Below are 22,111 nucleotides of genomic sequence, written 5' to 3'. Positions count from 1 at the left end.
GGCGGGGGTTAAAGGAACTTGGAAGACCCTTTCCTAAAAAGACGAAAAAAAAAAAAAAAAAAAAAAAAAAGGAAAAGAAAAGGAAAATCTAACATATGGTACAGTTGCTGTACTCAGCTGGGGGAAATGCCCCTGCAGCACTTACCCCCAAAATACAGTTGTTTAAACAAAATGGAACTTTATTTTCTTCCCAGTAAAAGAAATCAGGAAGTTGGCAGGCAGGGCTTGTAAGGTGGTGCCACTGAGGCCCCTTGTGTCATCCGTCCCACCATGGTGAACCATGGCTCCCATCCTGGAGGCAGTCTCAAGATTCATTATGACAACTGGGATCCTGGCCATCACACTGGAGTTCTAGACTGCAGGAAGAAGGAAGGAAAAGAAGAAGGAAGAGCCAATGAGCATTCTCGCAACTAGGTCATCAGCCATTGCACAGCTTTTCTAGAAGTTCTGTGCTTATCCATTAAAGACATGCATTGACTATCACAGTGGGCCAGGCACTGGGACAGAATAATAAAAATGAAAAAGCGCCCCTGGAACAAGGGTCCTAGGAGGAGATAGAACAAAGTAAGTTTAATCTAATATAGGTACGAGAGAGTATTAATCACACAGCAGAGATGGGTGAGGTGACCACTGGGTAAGAAACACAACAGCTCTGTGTGTGTGTGTGTGTGTGTGTGTGTGTGTGTGTCCACATGCACGTGCATGTACACATGCATGTGGAGGCCAAAGGCCAGCATCATGTGTCTTCTTCAGTCACTTCCCACCTTAGTTTGTGAAACGGGGTCTCTCACTGGATATGGAACTCATCAATTTGGATAGGCTGGCTGACTCCAGTGATGCACCTGTCTCCGCCCTACCCAGCACTGGGGTACAAGCATGTATCACCCGGGCACTGAAGTCAGGTCCTCACACTCATGTGGCAAGCTCTTCAACTGAGCCATCTCCCCAGCCCCATGTATTGCTCAGAGAGAATGTCACCAAGAAGGCAACACTGAACCAAGTCCTGAAGAAAGTGAAGGGGCCAGGGGGCACTGTGCACAGAGGCTGATGTGTCTGGAGAAAGTCAACAAAGGGAGAACAGGAAATGATGTCACAGAGGAGACCACAGGGCAGCTCCGCAGAGCCTTGGAGGTGCACAAGGCTTTTGTCTCCTCCAAAGGAGATAGGAGGCCTCACTTGTGTTTTGCATCTCATTAGGGCAGACCTAGCTGCCTGGAGCCTGGGAATTGTAGGACTCAGTTGGTGCCTGGAAACTGTCAATCAAATCCAGTCTCCATCATTGAAATTGAAGGGGGAAAAGGATAGTGGGGACCACAGCTAATTCTGATTCTGTGTGAACTCAGTTCCGGTTAGTTACTCTGGACATCAAATGAGACTTGACTCACTATGAATTTATGGTGACAGTTCATCATATCTTATTGATTCACATGTGGATTACCCAGTGGCCATTTGAATGCTGGCCATGGCCTCAGGCTTAGGAAGAGCGCAGATTTGATGCAGGGGTCAGAGTAATGCACCATGGGGCACGTGAAGAAGCCATGGAGGGGCCTTTGCCAAATGAGTGAAGGTCCTTTGGGCCCATGTGAATTCCAGCACTCTGGTAGAGCCAGGGCCGCCGCACACTCAGCTGTGGAGAAAGACTTGAAGAGTGGGGACATTCAAAGAGCTCAAATGCAAGGGTGACTAGACATGACAGGATTATAGTCCCTCAGGGCCCTGTCCCATCACTCAACAGGCTGATTGGCAGCTAAGCAACAGCCTCAAGCAATGACTGCCATCTGTACAGGTAGTCTGAAAGGTACCCAGGTGACAGGGACAGCCCTCAGCAAAATTCCTCCTGAACCATTCATCTCTGAACTTTGATCCCTTCTCTTCCAGCTCTTTCTTTCTTAGCTCTGTTTTCTCAACACCAGCCCTTCTGCAAAGGTGGCTAGCATGTTAACAAGCCGCCCAGCCCTGTTGCCCCACACCCCAGCAAAACTCTAACCAAAACCTGAGGGGCAGTGACAGGTTCTTGGGTGCCTCAGCGGTGTCCTGCCACTGCCCAGCCCCGATGATAGGACTGAATAAAGTGGGTGAGAGCGAGGGCTGTCCCCCAGGACTGCTTGAGATTTCCAGCTAGTGGGAAGGAAGGCTGTAGTCTATGCCTTCCTTCAGAGACCCAGGCCCCAGCTGTTACTTCCAGCCCTCAGGTAATATAGGGCACAGTGCAGAGGGGCATTGAAAGAGTAGACCACTTGGGCACATTCACACTATACCTGATTGGGAAGAACCTATGGCAGTGGCTGGATAGAAAACACTGTTGCTTTGATAAATTGATGAGCACTGTGAAGTATCCAATGTGAAGCCTTACAAACCATTATCAGAGCCTTTGACATCGGACATCAAGGGGGACTGGGAGAACCCAGCCTGGAAGTTGGGGTGAGGTTTCCCACTTCCTCCTTGGATCTAGGTATTAGTGCCCAGCACTCGGAAGTATGTGGGCCTGTGGAACAGATATCAGCTCCACCCCAGCCCAGCAGAGTGGAGGCAAAAGATGAAGAGGAAAAGAGCCATCTCCCAAAACAGACTGTCACCAGCTCCCTAGCTGGAGATAGAAAGCCCAGAAGAGCTACCCTGTGCTGGAGCTGGGGTCAGAGAAGAGCCAGGGGCTGGGCCTGAACCAGGATCTGGGCAGGGCCGCTGGCTCACTTGAAGCAGGACAGCACTCGTTCCCCTTGGAAGGGGCTGGTAAAGAAATGAAAAAGAACCCCCAGAGTTATGATCTTACTTCCTCCTGTGTAGGTCACAGCAAGAAGTAGGGGAGAACGGGAGTTTCACACCTCAAAATGACTTCCAACCTTAGATTTCTGACTAAATTGAGAGATCTTTCTAGACCAGAAGGGAACTGGACCAGCTGCCATGAGTTCCTCTATGCTCCTCATAGAAACAGGTCACTAACAAGTCCTTTGTCTGTCTATCTATCTGGTTTTCCAGAAAACCCACGAGAGTCATGTTTTGACCCTGGTTCCATCAAGAATGGCACTCGAGTGGGCTCCGACTTGAAGCTGGGCTCCTCCATCACCTACTACTGCCATGGGGGCTATGAGGTTCAGGGTGTCTCCACTCTGAGCTGTATCCTGGGGCCTGATGGGAAACCAGTGTGGAACAACCCAAGGCCAATTTGCACAGGTAGGACCAGCCAGGAGCCAGAGGGGTCGGTCAGAGGACTGAGGGATGTTGGGGATGCTGGCACAGAAGGAGCTGCGGTGGAGGAGAAGCAGGACATAGTCCTCACAGGTGGCTCCTGTGGGAAAGCAGCAATAGAAAGAGGGACAACCCAGGAGACCTACCCTGTGCTGGGGCAGGGATCAGAGAGGGTCCAGGGGCCATGATTCATCTGCTCATTACCAGTAGGTTTGCCACGTTCCTCTGGGTGCTCATCTATCTTGATCACATGGTATCCTCACCCCTGTGCAGACAGATGCTCAACTGAGTCCTCTCCAGACATACCACCAGGGAAGTAGATCAAGAGGGGGAGCTAAGGTGGCCCTGGGCTTGCTCTCAAGGCTGAGGACATTGAGGGGTCATTTGTACAAAGCAAGGCTACAGAGAAGGCTAGGTCGCACAGAGTCCTAACAAGAGAGTGGGAATGAGTGCCAGGAACTCCAGCATGTGGGAACCACCCAAGTTCAAAAGTACTGAAGCCAAGGCTGGAGAGATGACTCAGCAGTTAAGAACACTGGCTCTCTTGAAAAGGACCCAGATTCAATTCCCCGCACCCATGTGGTAGCTAACAACCATCCATAACTCCAGTTCCAGAGGATCTGACCCTCCCTTCTGACCTCTGCAGGTTTTGTATAACACAGGTGCACTTATATACATGCAGGCAATGCACTCATACACATAAAATAAATAAATAAAATATTTTTAAAGGGGTCTGGAGAGATGACTCAGCGGTTAAGAACACTGGCTGTTCTTGCAGAAGACCCGGGTTCGATTCCCAGCACCCACATGGCAGCTAATAACCATCCATAACTCCAGTTCCAGGGGCTTAGATGGCCTCTTCTGTCTTCCAAGGGTATTGCATGACACAGATTCACTTACATACATGCAAGCAATGCACTCATACACATAAAATAAAAATAATAAATATTTTAAAATATAGTGAAGCCCTTTTGCCTGAATGAGCACCAAGGGCCAGCACCAAGACCCAACCCTTGCAGAAGTTGGCACCAAGGATGGGAGCAGAAGGTAACTGGGCCGGGTGGCTCTTAGCAGGTTAGTGTGGAAGAAGAAGCTCCATCATGCCTCCTGCTCAGGAGATACTGGCCACCGTGGCATCTCAGCCACGGGGACCACAGCCCATTTCTAAGCCATACAAGTCAACAGGAAAGTCAATATTGACACTTAGAAGGCAAGGCTGATGTGTGCCCAGGAGGGACCTTGGCTGGGTTTCAGGCCGGGGATGAGTGGATATCCTGGGAAGGGCCAGAGGCTCAGGCTGGGAGAAGGGAGGTCACCAGGTCACCAGGCCTCTCTCGCTTCTCTTTCAGCTCCCTGTGGTGGACAGTATGTGGGTTCAGATGGAGTGGTCTTGTCCCCAAACTACCCCCAGAACTACACCAGCGGACAGATCTGCTTGTATTTTGTCACCGTGCCCAAGGACTATGGTAACATTTCCCTGTTTTGCTTTCTGTTTTCTGGTTCCTCCCCATTTATTCCAAAATGATCACAGCTCGGGCTTCTCATAATTATCCAGTCCAATTGGGAGGACAGGCAGGACAGCAGAATGTGCTGGCGGAGACACTCCTGAGCAGAGAGGAAAGAAGGGCTCGAGCAGGCATGCTAGGGAAGAACAAGGGTGAGGAGCTGATGAGGAAGGTGGGTGCACCCAAGCGCCTCAGCACAGCACAGACTGAAGGGACTGGATGTTCTAAAGATCAAACCTGTGAGAGACCCAGCAAGAAGTGACCCAGGAGCAGGGAGAAGGGAAGGGATGGGATGGAGCTGGGCTTGAAGGCACAGGTTAAGAGACAGACTGGGAACCACATCCCTCCATGAACCTCAGCAGCTATAGGTAGGAGAAACAAGAACCCCAGGATGCAGATCTCTGCCCTGAGAAGCCAGAGAAACCCCCAGACTCCAAGACACCCAGGCTAAGAAATCAGGATTAGCACCTGATTGGTAGTGGGGACATGCAAGGGCCCTGCCAGCCCCAGAGGATTTCAAGGAGATCCTAAAAGTCAACCAGTTGCCCAGCTTGAACTGTTTCAAAACACAGTTTATGTTGAATTAGCAGAAGACGTCAAAGTACCCTGACCATCTAGGAAAACTGGCTGCTGCTTCTCAAAGATAAGATGGGATGAGCACAGAGCAGTACTTGGGCCCAGTGTGCCTACACTCCTAGCTGTGTGCACACACATTGCCCCACATGCCACTGTGATAGGAGCTTAGACCTACAGGATCCCACTGAGGACAGTCATGAAGGATTGTCCAATAAGACCCATTGTCCAGTCAAAGGCCTTAATATTCAGCACACAGTGATGTGCTTGAATCCTTCCTGTGGCAAGGAGCTCAGATGTTTGCCAGTTACCTATTCCCAAGCTTGGCCAGTATCACAGAGCTAAAAGCTGTCCATAGGCACTGGCTGCTAAGGGACTGTGGTCCAGGCAGCTGCTTTTTGCAGTGAGGCTGAGCCCTGAGCCTGGGAAGAGGGATGGCCTTTTCCCTCTAGGTGGGCAGCTTGGGTCTTGGTGCTGATGTCATGCTGCCAGAGAGCTTTCTGTGATGTGATCTGTCAGAAGTGGCCTAGCTTGCCCTGTCATGCTGTACCATGACCCTAGAAGTTAAATAACACAACCTGAGATTATTTTGTTCAGCTGCTTGTTCAGTGTGTACTTGGGTGGGGAGAGGCACCAAAATGCACAGTCCATGAAGGCGGGAACTCTGTGTGTCTTGCTCACCTCTGTGGGGACAGCAGGCTCATTCAACAGCCCAGGGCCCATTTTCAGGGTCTAGACATCTTCCCTTCTCCCTTGCTCTGACCTCTCCTCCTTGACACATGGGTCAAGAACTAAGAATCTTCCTTCTGCTGCTGTAATGTTTTCTTATCGTGCAGCCAACACACAACATACAACACACATGACATATATACTACATACACAACACATAGCAAAAGACAGTACATACAACATATATGCACAACACACACACAAACACAACCTATACAAGCATACACTGAGGCCCTCCTTTATATGAATTGAAGGCTCTGAGCCAAAACAGGGAAGGTTCTACCTACCCCTGCCTCTAGTGTACCAGGCCAACTGCCAAATGGAATAGGCAGAATGAACCAGATCTGGCAGATAGGTGGATGGGAGCTGTGTCCACAGTGCCCAGTGGTGACCTCCATCAAGCAGTAACTTGAAGAGAGGGGAAGGCTGAGGACACTCCTGCCATACACAGCGGGAGACCTGAACTCCCATCAAAAGGGGTTCATGATGGTTCCTTCGCCAGACTGGTTGAATGATCTTAAGAATTCTCTGAACCTCTGAGCCTCTGTTTCTTTATCTATAAAATATGAATAATCTCTAGAAAAGACATGGTCATAGAAGATGATGCACACAGTCAGTGTGGTCCCCACCACCTAGTAAATGCCAGGTACATGCCATGTCCTTTCTTGGGTGAAAAGGGGTGGAGATAATGCCTGTTCTGTAGATGGTTGTTCCCGCCTCAGGGGCAGGCTGCTGCTCCCCTGCCTTGTTTCTCTTAACCGCATGAGAGCTGGGGACCAGGGCTGACTTAGTCAGCTGAGGCTTTGAAGCAAAGCTGGAGGGGAGAGACAGGGTCTTGAGATCAGGGAAGATGGGGGATAATACTGAAAGCCCTTTTGTGTCCTCAAGTAGCTGCTGTGGCTGCTATGTGGAAAGGACTAAGGAATAAGGTTGGCTCAGTCCACCTCCACCAGCCTGACCTTGAGTGCAGGCCTGGATGTTGTCTTGACCCCTGTGGAGAAGACCAGCCAGGGCCTTCCCAGCTTCCCATGTCCTTATGCCCAGTGTCTAGCCAATGTGCTAACCCTGTAGCAGAAAGGCCAGCAAACCATTGGCCCTTGAAGCAGCAGCACCTTCTCCCACTGCCCTTCTCCTGCCCTGAGGCCAGCTGATCCCCACCCATCCCCATCCCTGGACTCCAGCCTGCCCACCTGCTCTCTACACCGAAATCTACATGTGTCTCATTCACAGTGGTGTTTGGCCAGTTTGCCTTCTTCCACACGGCCCTCAACGACGTGGTGGAGGTACATGACGGCCACAGCCAGCACTCCCGACTCCTCAGCTCGCTCTCAGGCTCCCACACAGGTACCCAGGGATTGGGAGAGGGGGGAGGCTGGACCATCCGGGACCTGCTACCAAAAGCAAGGCCCTGTAAGCACTGTGGTCACAGGTAGACCCTTATGGCCCATAATATGCTGGAATATCTTCACATCAGAAGGGCCACACATAACAGGGAACCACCCTCACACACAGAATTGCATCTTCCTGTCAGCTCATACATAGACCCCATCTTTTCATTATAAGCACGTTGAGTTTTTGTTGTAGAAAATTCAGAGGTGAAACAAAATCATTGTAAGGGAGAATTTTAAATAAAGACACTCACAGAAAGAACTACTAAGAACTAATATATTCTCTTCCAATCTTCAGATCTCGTTAGACAACCTTTTACATATTTTATTGAAATTATTCACTGTGAGCATTCCTCTGCCATTATGTTTCTCTTTTATAATAAGGTTTTTAGTGCTACTTTGTAGACTCTCCTATAGTTAGTTAAGATTTGTGTAATGGATTTGCTAGCACTGCACATTCCCTTTGTTTCTGTTTTTATGTATAATAACTCACGGTATTAAACACAAATCTTTGTACATATCCCTGACTGCACCTTAGCAAATCTGAGTGGCCATGCCAAAGGATACGGTGAGACCATTAGGGTTTTTATATAAAGTGTCAAATAGCTCTGATAGAACGATCCTGCTATTCTGTTCTCCAGTCGTGAGAGGGCGTGCTCTGTTTTCACAAGAGCAAGGTAATTAAAAACAGACACAAAACAAGAGCATCATCAATTTGAAACGTCAAAATACATCTCCTCTTCTAATTTGCTTTTTTATATTGCTGGTTAGTTGGTAACCTTTTTATAATGTGTTTATGGGCCCATGCATTGCAAATTTGTTGCAATTTGTGTTTGCAAATTGGTGTCTTGTTTGCAAATTTGTGTCGATTTTCCTGTTAGCATTTTGTTTTTTTATTTATGAAGTAGAGACCCACAGGACTGTAGGCAGTATATATTATATATAATAAAATCTTTGTCTCACTTATATGCTATAAAAATCTTTCCCCTCCAGTTTGCTGTTTGCCACTCAATTTTCTTCAGGGTATGTTTTTAACATCAGAACATTTAAATTGGTGTCTTGTTTGCAAATTTGTGTCGATTTTCCTGTTAGCATTTTGTTTTTTTATTTATGAAGTAGAGACCCACAGGACTGTAGGCAGTATATATTATATATAATAAAATCTTTGTCTCACTTATATGCTATAAAAATCTTTCCCCTCCAGTTTGCTGTTTGCCACTCAATTTTCTTCAGGGTATGTTTTTAACATCAGAACATTTAAATTTCCCTTGATAGTAAATCTATGATCTTTCTTTTAGAGTTCACACCTTTGTTTTTATGCTGATCAACTGAATATTCCTCTGGGTTTTCTGTTTCTTCTTTTTAGTTTCTTTGCTTTGTCTTAATTCCTTTGGAATTTAGTTTTTTATTTGTTTAATGCAGAGACTCTAGACTAACAAATTAAGTTAATCGGTTATCCTGATAAAATTTCAAAACACGAAATTTACATATATGAAATTTTTATGGAGTGTTTTTCTATACTTTTTAATCTGTTCTCTCCAAGTGTGTATTTATTTCTGTACGGGTTTTAGTTATTACTGAACTATAATAGTGTTTAATATAACTTTAAAGATTTATTTATTTTATTTTATGTATGTGAATGTTTTGCCTGCATGTATATAAGTGCACTACATGCATGCTGTTCATACAGAGGTCAGAAGAAAACATCAGATCCCCTGCAGCTGGAGTTACAGACAGTGGTTAAGCCTCTGTGTGGGTGCTGGGAACAGAACCTGGGTCCTCTGCAAAGCAGCAAGTGCTCTAAACCACTGAGCTATCTCTCCAGCCCCTATAATAACTTTAAATACACAGTCCTATCTATCCTCATGGGCATTCTTTGATTTTATTTTTATTTTTGAAACAAGGTCTTTCTATGTAGACTAGGTTGGCCTCAAACTCCAGATCCTCCTGTCTCCCAGACCTATACTACCACAACCAGCTGTTAGGATTTTTTTTTTAATTGATCATTCTTGCTTGCTTTTATCTCCAAATAAAATCTAGGAATACTATGTCAACTTAAAAAATTGCATAGGGCTAGGAATACAGCTCAGTCGAGAGAGTGCTTGCCCGGTGTGCACAAAGCCCTGGGTTCAATGCCTAGCACCATGTAAGTTCAGGATAGTAGCACAGACCTGTGATTCTAGCACTTGGGAAGTAGAACCACAAAGATCAGAAGTTCAAGGTTGTCCCTGGCTGCATAGCAAGTTCAAGGCTGCGTAGCACATGAAACCTTGACTCAAAAACCAAAAAAAGTCGGGCCTGAAGAGATGGTTCAGCAGTTAAGAGCACTGGCTGTTCTTGTAGAGGACCTGAGTTTGACTCCCAGCACCCACATGATAGCTAACAACCATCCATAACTCCAGTTCCCAGGGGAATCTGATGCCCTGTTCTGACCGCTGGGGGTATTGTATGACGTGGCATTACACTTACACACATGCAAGCAATACACTCATACCCACAAAAACAAAAATAATAAATAAAGTATCTTTACAAAAAACAGAAAAAAGTAATGCATCAAAATTATCACTGGAATTTCACAAAACTTACGGATTATATTGGAGAGAACGTACATCTTTATATCAATACATGTTCCCATTCAGGAATATGATGTGTCTCTCCATTTATCTTTTGTACTTTATCCTTTGGGAGAGAAGTTGTCAATGTCATTTAAAGCAGTAGTAACTTTGTTGTTAACTTTATTACCAGATACGTCATCAGGGTTTTTAGACATTTCAGTTGCTAATTCTAAGGCCAGCTTTTGGTTTTTCTTGTTTTGTTTTTTTGTTTTTGTTTTTGTTTTTTGCCATCTCCCTTTTGTAAACCCGTTGAACTGTTCACAATCGTGCCAACACCACTGCCTAATTCCTGGCTTCTAGGTGCTACACAATGTCATTTGCAAATAAATGTGCTTCCTATCCTAGTCCCTCCTCCTCAGTAGTTTCCCTTTATTTCTTTCCACCGTTGCTCGTCTATTCAGGTCTATTACTTTAATTTCAATGTTGATATTTTATCTTTTAGTAAAATTCATTTCCTAATTTCTTTTAAAGTTAGCAATGTAATTTATATAATATGCTGTGATAAGTTTTAATAGCCCTTGTTCCGGGCTTGTATTCCCTGCCTTTGTAGCACTGAGTGCTGAATCTGTGGTCCCCCATTTTTCTTAGTTGTGCTGGAGGTTTATGGGGTTTTGTTGGTTTTTTTTTTAAATTTTTATTACTACAGTGTATCAGTTCTTCTGTGGAGTTTGTTATTTTCTAATTAGCTCTGCTTTTATTTTGTAATCTCTCTGTCCCTTTGTTTCTCCAAATTATTGTGTTCTTCTTACTGTAACTTCCTAAATAGAGAGCTTTGCTTGTTCTTTTCCTGGTGTAATAAAGAGCTTGCAGAGGCTGGAGAGGTGGTTCAGCAGTTAAGAGACCTGTCTGCTGCTACAGACCTGGGTTTGGTTCCCAGAACCCACATGGTGACTAACAACTTCCTAACTCCAGTTCCAAGGGATCTGACACCCTCTTCTGACCTCTGCAGGCATCGTACCTCATGAGTACGCTTACATACATGCAGGCAATATACTCATACACGTAAAATAAAAATAAGTAAATAAAATACTCTTTAAAAAGGTAAAAAATAAAGAGCTTGCTTACAGCCAGGTGTTCAGTTTGTGCCATCAATTTTGATACATGCTATTTTCACACTCAGTGCTTTCTGCTTAGTCTTGACACTCATTTTGAAGAGCTGATTAAGAATGTCTCTTCTGGCCTGGGAGACAGCATAGAGGGTAAGAGAGGACCTGGTGTGCAAGCATGAGGACCTGGGTCTGAACCCCCAGTACCCACGTAAAAAGTCAGGCTTGGCCACGTGCACACATGTAACAGTGCTGTGGGGGATGAAGACAGGAGGATTGCTGACTGCCAGCCTAGCTCCAGGTTCAGTGAGAGAACCTTGCTCAAGAGAAAAAGACAGAGTGATAGAGCAGGAGCCAACATCTTCCTCTGGCCTGCACATGTGTATGAAATTCTATAAGTATTAGAGAAGAATGTTCTCTGTCGGGTGGAGAGGGCAGACAGCAAGAAGGGAGAGGTCAGGCTCTGCAGTCCTGCTGGCCGGACTTGACTGCCCTGCTTGGCTATGAGACTTAAAGGCATAGTCCTCAACCTCTGTGAGCATCAGTTTCCTCATCTGAAAATGTACGGAGCAAGTTCTGCCCACTAAAGTTGTTGGTAGGAGTGAGCGAGCTTGGAAATAACTATGAGTCCAGTCTAATTTTATTATTCAGATCCATCTGTTGGGGTTCTCCACCAAATTATTTTTCAATACCACCACCTCACTCAATGCCAATCAAGATCTCTCAGGGTAAGATGGTTTTCATACAGAGAGAGAGAGAAAAAGAGAGAGAGAGGATAGGTAGGTAGATAGATAGATAGATAGATAGATAGATAGATAGATAGGTTGATAGATGATGATAGATGATGATGATGATGATAGACAGATAGATGATAGATAGAAGATAGATAAATGATAGATAGATGATTGATAGATAGATAGAAGAGAGATAGATAGATTGATAGATGATAGATAGATAGATAGATAGATAGATAGATAGATAGATAGATAGGTAGATGATTAGATAGATAGATAGATAGATAGGTAGATGATTGATAGATAGATAGATAGATGGTAGATGATAGACAGATGATTGATAGATAGATAGATGATAGATAGATAGACAGATAGATGATAGATAGATAGATAGATAGATAGATAGATGATAGATATGGCCTATAGATAAACATAAATGGGTATATATTTATATAAAACCAATATAAAAGGAGGAAGGAAGGAAGGAAAGAAGGAACAAGGAAAGATGAAGAAAGGAAGGAGGAAGGAAAGAAGGGAGAGGAAACAAGGAAGAGAGGGAGGGGGAAGGAACATGGGTCAGCAGACAGCAGATGGAGGGAGGGAGAGATTTAGCATCTTGCTCCTCACTTAGAGAAACACAAATAATGACGCACACTTGAACTGACAAGAGTAAACTGTGCCCCTGTTCCTGAGATATGTTGGGTTTAAGAAAAATGATGCTCTTCGGCATCTTGGTCTTAGTCTTGTGTCTGTTGTAGAGGTAGTTGGAAGTGTTGTGCTGACCTGTCTTCCACTACAGCTGCGATGTCTGGAGGAGGGCTGCTTGTATGTCTACCGATTTCTTCTCCATGTTTGCTGATGTGTCTTTCCTCAGTTCCTCCAAGAGTCTTGGTCTTCAGAGAGGAAGACGGCTTACTTTTTGCAAGTGAAGTGTTTGGGTTGTGTCAGTTCATCTGATTCGGTCTCTCTGGAGACTGGCGTTATGATTTTGGTAGGCTTTCCTTCCTTGTTTGCTTTTCCACTCATACCTGACCTGTCTCTGGTCTCCAGTTTGTCATTTGTATATTTGAGCTTTTATGCTAATGGTCTTAGTAAATACTTTTTAAATTTATGAGCTTCTTCCCCAAGGACAAGTTTTAACACTGGCCTTTGGTCATCGCCTCACTGACAACGGTCATCTGGGACCAGCCGTCCTTCCCTGGCAGAGTCTATCCCTGTTAATTTTTAGTCTCTCTCCTTTAGTTCTTGAGTATGGCTCACAACCATAACCACAGGGCTCTCTGTCGCCTTGCATGTATAAGAATGCCTTCCTTCTGACATATCACATAAGTGACAACTTGATTGCAAATCAAATTACTGGGTCACACACTTTCTCGCTCAAAAACTGCATGAATTGTTCATGAATTTTATTTCAGCATTTCACATAACAGACAAATGGGGGTCCAAGCTGAGTCCTCGTCCCTGTGAATTGCCAATGTTTTCCTATCCATAGGAAATTTTTTAATTTGAAAATTAAGCAGCGCACTGGGCTGCGCTGTGGGAGTTTTTTCACTCGTCACATCTGGCACTCGACAAGCAGCTGTGGCCTGAGTCTCAGTCTTCATAAAGGCATCTTTCTTCTTAAATAACCTCCCCCTTGCTATGTCTGCTTAAGGGACTTTCCCCCTCTGCCCCCGACATAGCTTGTCATTTGTCTTGTGGCTTTGACCTCTTTTTCCTTCCCCCATAGATTCTGAAGGAATGCCCCAATTTCATCTCCACACACTGCACAACCCACCAGCCGTGTGTCAGGGTGTCTCTCCATGTTTGAGCATCACCTCCCTATAGCCTTTGTTGAAGTCGGATCCTCCCTCTGGTGTGTCTTCCTCCTCTGACTTTGCAGATGACGATACTCAGTTCATCTTTGTGTTAAGCATGAAATGTTTACCTGCTCTCTGCTGTATTTCACATGAAAATCTTTGCTTTGACTTCTCCCTGTAATCCCCTTCCCTTAAAACTTTACTTCTGGCCAGTGATTTTGCTTTGTGCTTTTCCCAGGGGAGGAAGGTCTTCATGTGCTTAGGATTGAAGCCACCTGGGCTCTGGAAACCATCACTGGGGCCCTTGTTCATGACTGTTGGGTCAGATGACCAAAAGCCAGGAGAGAGAAGGTTAGAGGCAGAGCTGAAAGGAGCAGTGCTAATGGGGGGCATGGCTTTGTCTTCCCAGGTTCTTTCTGTTTCAGCAGCCAGAAGTTAGCTGGGGCAACAAATCTTCCTCAGGACCAGTCACTGCAGCCACATACCAATCTAAATGTGCTGAGCAAAACGCTCTCTACCATCCCTGTGGCTGATGGCATCTTGGGGTTTCTAGCAATGGGCCTGCCCAACGACTCCTTGGTGGTCTGAACTCCAGCCCTCTCCCCAGTGGAGACACAACCTAACCCTCTGTCGCTCCTACTTTTCTAGCTTTCTGTTTTGAAGATAGAATCCATTCTCGATGTTGCAAAGGAGCATCATGCAGAGCGACCATGCCGCCACATTCCCCCATGGGCTTCCATGGGACTGTGCTGCACAGCTGCAGGTCCAGTTGGTACAGTCCCGCCCTCGCCAACCACACCACACCAAACAGATCTAAGCTGCCCATGCCGCCTCTCCTCAGAGCCCCGTGTCCATGCAGGCTTCCCCTTACCTTTTGTGTGATGTTGTTGGAAGATAATGCGTCCTGGTGTGTGTCCGACAGCCCCGCCTTCCACTGGGCTGTTTCTGCATAGCTAAAATTTACGCTCCGTATTACGCTCAAAGGTGGACCAAGTTGGAGCCATAAATTACTACTCTGCTTCTCTATCACTTCAAGGGAGGTCTGGGAAAGGCCACTTGCTTTCAGATGATGGTGTATCCTTCCTTCCCCAAGCCAGTGCCTATTTAATTATTTTTAATGAGCTTGATGTTAGTTTTCCAAGTAAACCACCAGTCAGCGTAGTAACTTTAGCAATGCCCCCCTTTCTGGGCAATTCGTGCAGTGTTTCTGAATCTCTCTGTCTTGCTCTGTGAATGAGAGTGCTGAGCTCTGCATTTCCAGCTTTACAATGGCCACGGGTCAAGGGAGAACATAGATGCAAAAGTCATCTCTAAACTTTGCTTTGTTTGTAGTGTTGTGTTTGAAACAGTGTCTCATGTAGCCCAGGCTGGCCTCAAGCTTACTATCTATCTAAGAATGACATTTAACTTCTGATCCTCTTGAGTCTGCCTCCCAAATGCTAGGACTATAGGAACGTACCACGATGCCCAGTTCATGCAGTACTGGGGATGGAACTCAGAACTTGTGCACGCTAGGCAAGCACTCTACCAACTGAGCTACATTCCCAGACCCCGTCTGTAAGCTTTCCAGTGTAAGGTGTAGAACTGTGATGCTGGGTTTCAGTGAGTCTGGAAGATGGAAGGAGTCACTGTGTGCAATGCGGCTGCCTGTTGAACTGCTGAGACCTGGTGCCGGGCTCACTGTATTCCTTTCTTCCTCGCTCCTCTCTGCAGGAGAGTCACTGCCCTTGGCCACCTCCAATCAAGTTCTCATTAAGTTTAGTGCCAAAGGCCAAGCACCAGCCAGGGGTTTCCACTTTGTCTACCAAGGTATGTAAGAAGTTCAGAGGTCATCTCGGTGACCTTGTGACCTTTTGCCCCCATCGATACCTCTCTCTCAGGACGTTTGGTGGCCAATGACTAGTGTGGGGAACAAGTCCCTGATGTTCAATTCAATTTTATACATCTGTTTTCCCAATCAACATTTCTTGGACCAAGTTCTATATTGAATGAGGAAGAAAAACTGATGCGGGAAGTTAATTCCTTTCCCCACTGCCCCCCTCTGTCCTACCTGCACTCAATATGTGGTGCTGCCCTAATGCAGTTGAGGGCATCCTAGTCCTCTTACCCCATGGAGCTTGGTTTGGTCTTCAAGGCACAGTAAAGATATGGGGGACACACAGGGTCTGATTAGAGGGGTAGACACTGGCCATTCCACGTCTTGCAAACCCATTTGCTCACCTGTGCAACGAGGGTAATACTAGTATCTCACAATTGGATTAAAAGAGGGTCTGCAATCAAGCAGCTAATCAGTTTGTTCTTGTTTTTAACTGGCCCAGAAGGGAAAGTTCTAGAGTATCCTTTGCTTTTACCTGCAGGCCCCAACCTCCCCTTGCCCAGGAGAACAGCCACATTGGTAGGACCCTCCCCGCTGCCCGGGAGGCCCTGTATTTCCCTGTGTGGGTGTAATCTCACCTGCCATCCTTGGGTCCCACAAGTCACCCCTGTGGTCAGGTCACAGTGGGCCCTGGGCAAGGGCTTATGATACCCAGGGAGGAGAGGCCAGTGGCAGGCCAATGGCATGGAAAGTGGAAGGGAGGGGGTATTGTCCCTGTCAGGGACTGTGGGACCCTGATCAGGAAGGAGCATCACTAAGCCTAAAATCTGGACTTAGGGGTCTCTCACTACACTGTATGATTTCTATAACCTGGGCCACAACATTGTGTGTCCAACAGTGTGCCTCAAAATGGGCTCCACCCTGAAAAGTTCCCACACCAGCCCTGAAAAAGTGCCCTGAACTCCCAGGGTTCCCCTCCAGGTGTCTTTGCTCCAGTTCTGTCATGCATCACTAGGCCAGATTCTCTGAGGGCAAAGCCCACTCAGTGCCCTTGTCCCCACAGCGGTTCCTCGAACCAGTGCCACACAGTGCAGCTCTGTGCCTGAACCCCGTTATGGCAAGAGACTGGGCAGTGACTTCTCGGTGGGGGCCATCGTCCGCTTTGAATGCAACTCTGGCTATGCCCTGCAAGGGTCCCCAGAAATCGAATGTCTCCCTGTGCCTGGAGCCTTGGCACAGTGGAATGTCTCTGCACCAACCTGTGTGGGTAAGTGCCTGGTCGGCCAAGACAGAGAGGGGTAGGCTGAGAGCAGACCTTTCTCCTCAGCGGATGCAGCCAGTCCTCAGAGATGTCCCAGAGACATTCAGCAGTCCTTTTCAACACCTAAAGAAAATGTCCCATTCGGGCCAAGTCATTCTCGTCTGGTCCTGTGAATCAGTGTGAAGAGAGCATGGAGAAGAGCTGGAAAGGGGGCTATCTATGAAGAGAGGAGCCAGGGTACAAGTCCCTGGAAGACCAGCGAGGTCAAGTCTCAGAGGTGGTTGAGAATAAAAGAGGGTCCCAAAGAGAGAAGCCAGCATGGGGAGGAGGCCCAGCAAAAGCTAGGGACCCTGGGGAGGTAGGACTGGGGATCTGGGATCCAGAGGAGAAACCAGCATAGAGAGGAATTACAGAAGACTGTAGACTCTGAGAGAGGTGAACCTGGGGATCTAGGAAGAAGCTTGCATGTAGAGGTGGCTCAGCAGAGGCCAGAGCCCTGAAGGAGGAATGTGGAGGGGCTCCCATGGAGAGCCACAAACATGAACCTGGGGCCTCTGACCAGAGCTGTGTTTCTTCCCAGTGCCCTGTGGTGGCAACCTCACTGAGCGCAGGGGCACCATCCTGTCCCCTGGCTTCCCAGAGCCCTACCTCAACAGCCTCAACTGTGTATGGAAGATCATGGTCCCCGAAGGTGCTGGCATCCAGGTAGGAACAAGGAGACACTTCAATGAAGTGGCCCTCCCCGACAGGTACTGGTTGTTTTCAGACCTTGAGCCAGGCAGAGCTGGGAGGAGACATATCGGCCCTGTCCTTGGCCTGGTGGCTTTGGAGGCATAGTACACATGAGGAGGGATGGCCCCCAGCAGGAGATCACAGCAGATAGGGGAGAGAAGTGAAAGGAAAGACAGGTAACTCAGGAAGGATGAGAGGTAGCCTTTGACTCCAGCCATCCAGGCTGGCTCAGGGAAGGAAGTGGGCCTGGAACTGGAATATGAAGGTTGGAGGGGGTCCTTGGGAGACCTTCTTCAAATAGTTTAAGGTGTTGTGCTTCAATTGTCAATGAGCTCCTGAGGTCAGGGATCACATCTTACTTTTATGGGAAGGATCCAGGCCCAGAGGAGGTACTCAATCAACTGAATTAACCACAAGAAGGGGGCAGGGGATTCAGGCCACTTGACCAACGCAGTCCTTCTGCCTTTCCAGATTCAAGTCATCAGTTTTGTCACAGAGCAGAATTGGGACTCCCTGGAAGTGTTTGATGGAGCCGATAACACTGTAACCATGCTGGGGAGTTTCTCAGGTAAAGAGGGATATCCAGGGCTTCAGTTTGTAAGGTGGTAGAGACATCATCATCGTCACCATCGTCACCACCACCATCATCATCATCATCTAATCATTGGAATATTAGCATTGTTCTACAGCCATCACTTCTAACTACTCCCAGAGCCTTTCTGTTATCCCGAAGAGAGGCCAAGTGCTATTCACACTCACTCCCCATCCCCCGCACTCACCCCAGCCTCTGGCAGCCACTGATCTTTCCCTGTTGGCTTGCCCTGGCCCAGGCAGTTCATATAAATCTTATGTTCTCTGTCTGTCTTCTTCTACTCAGCATAATGGTTTCACAGTCCCCCCGGTGTCTGTTTGAGCAGCACTTCACTGTGTGGACAGGCCATGGTTTCTTCAGCCATTCATCACTCAGTGGATGTCCACATTGTTTTCAGTATGGTGCTATTGAGACTAGCGCTGTGATGATCAGTCGTGTACCAGGTCTGGTGTCTCATTTGTTGCCAGTCCTCTAGAAACGGAATATGATAGCTCTGTTTCACTTTTTAAGTGGTTACTCTACTGCGCATTGAGTGGCAGGCACGTGCCAGGGAATGGTATGTGGTTTTGCCCAATGGCCAAAACAGTTATCGGAATCTGCTAGGCCCATAACTCCATGCTGCCAAGATAAAGAAATGAGTCGTGCATTCCCAGATAAACTGTCTACCCTGCTGGGCTGACCAGATCATTGTACATGTCAGAGTCATTTTGAAGATGGCTGAGTGGGGAGCAAACTCACCCTCCCACCCTCCAGAACAGTGCCCTCTCCTGCAAGAATCGGGATGTAACCTTGTGCATATTATGGTTCCCTTCACTGGGTCATTAGAGACATGGCATCTGTCATGTAGTGAATTTGATAACTGAGGGCTTTAGAGGGCCCCAGAATGTAGGAGTCAGCAGAAGCAGAGGAACAAGTAAAGCTGAGGCTGGCGAGGGTATGCTTGAATGACCCTTGCTATCTTTGTTATCTTTTTTCAGGAACAACCGTGCCTGCCCTTCTGAACAGCACCTCCAATCAGCTCTACCTCCACTTCTACTCCGACATCAGCGTGTCTGCGGCTGGCTTCCACTTGGAGTACAAAAGTGAGAATTCAGGGTCATGGCTGTGTGTAGGGATCTGGGTAGGAACACAAGGGATCTGGGTCTCCACCCTGAGCAGAGGTTATACTGGGACTGAGTCCCCTCCATCTCGTCTAAGTCTATACTGACCAGAGAAAGCACCTGTGGCCCGAGGAATGTCTGAAGCTTACATAAGTTAACAGTAGGGCAAAGTCAGGCTCCACTGGCTTGTCAACCCTCTGTAGCCTAAAACAGGGTGCCCCCTTTGTGTCTATATCAGAAATAGGAAAGTGCTTAATAATTGGCCTTGGCCCTACTAAATAATTTGAGGTGCTCTCTGCTCCAATTCTGTAAATCAGCCTCTGATACTTGATTTGATGATATGATTATCTTCAAAGTTCCTTCTCTCCCTGAAAGCCTGACTTGCCTTCTACCAGACTCCTACCTCAGGCTCAAGCCCCTCCATTCTGGCTTCCAGTATCCTAAGTGGTCAAGACCAAAAAAACTGAACAGAAAGAATTGTAACTGTGCCTTGTAGGGATGAAGAAGTTTATGGAGGAGGGTGGCCCTCCTCCTGGGCTGCTGGCCCCGCTCCCTTCCCTCACTTGGCACAGGGAGGAATTGGTAGGCAGCAGCATTCGCTGCACAGGTACTCAGTGAAAAATCACCAAGCGCTTTCAACATGCCAGATACTGTGCTGGATCTTGCTAGGATCAGGTAGGATCGAGATTGGTTAGTTCCTCTGGAATCCCAGAATCCTGCTAGAAAGAGGCTGGAGGGGAGAGAAGCACATCACAGCGTTACAAAGTGCTCTTGTGGATAGATGCTTCTGGATGCCAGTGCAGTGGTTCAAAGCTTCTACCTGGAGGGAATGTCATAAAGAGACAGGAAGTGCCTGTAGTGGACCTGGTCTTGTGTTGAAGCCCACAGGACAAAGATGAATCAAAAGCACAAAGGTCCCTACATTCAAAAGCACAAAGTCTAGGGGACGAGACAGGTGTGGAGGCAGGTAAGTCAGGGCAACTCAGTGTGCTAGGGAAGGACCCAGGGAACAACGTCCATGAAGGCCATGCTTGAGTTGGGTTTGGAATGAAAAGCAAGAATGTGAGGAGGCCTAGTTAGCTCAAGCACCTCTGACAACATGGGCCTGTGCATGTGGGAGGCTTTGATGGAGCTAGAGGCCAGAGGGGTCAACACTGGGTGGTATGCAGATCCCCATCTGGGTCTGCTAGAAGAATGAATTCGATCCATGTGTTTGAGGGAGGACATGCTAGAGTCCAGGATTCTCATTATCGGGTGGAGTGCACCTCTGGGCAAGAGCAAGGACAACTTGTAGACATGTCCAGCCTGGAACCCATAGGCTGCACACACCCCAGGACAGCTATGAATACAGACAACATTAAATCGTAAACATTAAGAGTTTGGTTTTCCTGTAACTCAATTACTCAGTTCTCAGAAGTAAACTTTGTAGAAGACAACACTGTATCACAATGTCAAAAGGTTGGACAAGCCGGAGCAAAGACACTGGGGATAGAGGACAGGACAGGAACCCCTGAGACTTCTCCACAGAATCCACTTATTTGGTGGAACGAAATAGCCCAGGCTTCTTGTATAATCCAGAGCATCTCGTTACCTCCTATATTCTGTTCTGTCCAGACTCACTTCTTTATCTAATAAGGTGGATCTTTAATTACTCCCCGGAAGCTTCCCTGTTCTTTCTTCTTCCAAAGGCAGCTCCTTGCTACATTCCCTTGTCATTCTGTGCCTCATTCCCTAGAAAAGCTCAGCCCATCTCTGTTATCCTTATCCAAGGGAACCAGATGCTCTCAGTAGCTGACATTCCTCCTCCACTGTCCTCTCATGGCAGGAAGAGATAGGGAGAAAAAGAGGTGCCTGGACATTGGGAGACTGGAGTTTCTAGGAACTGAGGCCCTGCATTTGTGGGTTTTTTAATATTTTATTTGTTATTTTTATTATTTTATGTGAATGAGTATATTGCCCGCATGTATGTGAGTGCACCCATGTCATGCAGTGCCATGGAGGTCAGAAGAAGGCTTTGGATTCCCCTGAAACTGGATTTAAGGATGGTTCGTAGCCGCCATGTGGGTGCTAGGAATAGAACCTGGGTCCTCTGCAAGAGCAGTCAGTGCTCTCAACCACTGAGCCATCTCTCCAGCCCCTCACTTGTGTTTTTTTTATTTATTATTTTTATTTTATGTGTATGTGTGTATTGCCTGCATGTAGGTAAGTGCACCTGTGTCATGCAATGCCCGTGGAGGTCAGAAGAGGGTGTCGGATCCCCTGGGACTGGATTTACAGACAGTTGTTAGCTGCCATGTGGATACTGGGATTCAAACCCGGGTCTTCTGCAAGAACAACCAGTGTTCTTAGCCACTGAGCCATCTCTCTAGCCCCCCATTTGTATTTTTATAGATAATCTACAAAAAGGGTACAGAAGCTGGGCAGTTGCTATTGTGGAAGTGAATGGTTTTGAAGGGGCCTGTGGAGCCTGGTTGCTGAGAAGCCCACCAATGACCAGGTCCCACTTGCTTTAGCCTCATCCTTGGGATCTCTCATCTCACTCCTGAGGATTTTTGGACATAGGCCCTAACAGGCTTTACTTCCAAGCATCATGGCCATGACTTAGAAGCATGTACAGGACAGGAGCACTCTGGGAAGGGGAAGACAGGATTTATGGGGTGACAGCAATGTCCTATAGTTTTCTGTCTGTTTTTGTTGATGAAAGGGTTTGTGATGCTTGAGATGGAACTCAGGGTCTAGCACTTGCTACGCAAACACTGAGCGACATCCCCAGCTCAATGGCCTCTAGTTTTGATAAGGGTCTTATGGGTATTTAACAAACCTTTATTAAAACGCAATATATATGTACATATACTAATGTAGCGATACTGGGCAAATACAGCATGTATGCGTATCATTTGAATACTTTGTTATATGTAAATTTCCTTCAGAAGAAAAAAATGGGGCTGGAGAGATGGCTCAGAGTTTAAGAGCACTGACTGCTCTTGCAGAGGACCCAGGTTCAATTCCCAGCACCTACATGGCAGCTACGAACC

The 22,111-nt window shown here is 46.9% G+C and overlaps 1 protein-coding gene across 1 annotated transcript in view; it reads left to right on the top strand.

Moving 5' to 3' along the window:
- The window catches only part of Csmd2 (CUB and Sushi multiple domains 2), a 633,859-nt gene that overhangs the window by 513,411 nt on the left and 98,337 nt on the right, over positions 1–22,111 (top strand). The window contains exons 32-39 of the mRNA XM_029561678.1: positions 2,977–3,171; positions 4,536–4,652; positions 7,224–7,337; positions 15,289–15,384; positions 16,455–16,658; positions 17,233–17,357; positions 17,856–17,952; positions 18,954–19,058. Coding sequence (XP_029417538.1) covers positions 2,977–3,171; positions 4,536–4,652; positions 7,224–7,337; positions 15,289–15,384; positions 16,455–16,658; positions 17,233–17,357; positions 17,856–17,952; positions 18,954–19,058 — 1,053 coding nt within the window. The remainder of the gene's footprint in view (positions 1–2,976; positions 3,172–4,535; positions 4,653–7,223; positions 7,338–15,288; positions 15,385–16,454; positions 16,659–17,232; positions 17,358–17,855; positions 17,953–18,953; positions 19,059–22,111) is intronic.

Source organism: Nannospalax galili, unplaced genomic scaffold (genome assembly GCF_000622305.1).
Source record: "Nannospalax galili isolate Female #2095 unplaced genomic scaffold, S.galili_v1.0 scaffold473, whole genome shotgun sequence".
Lineage (NCBI taxonomy): Eukaryota > Metazoa > Chordata > Mammalia > Rodentia > Spalacidae > Nannospalax > Nannospalax galili.
Note: the sequence above shows the minus strand (reverse complement) of the source record. Positions and strands in the feature narration are given on the sequence as shown.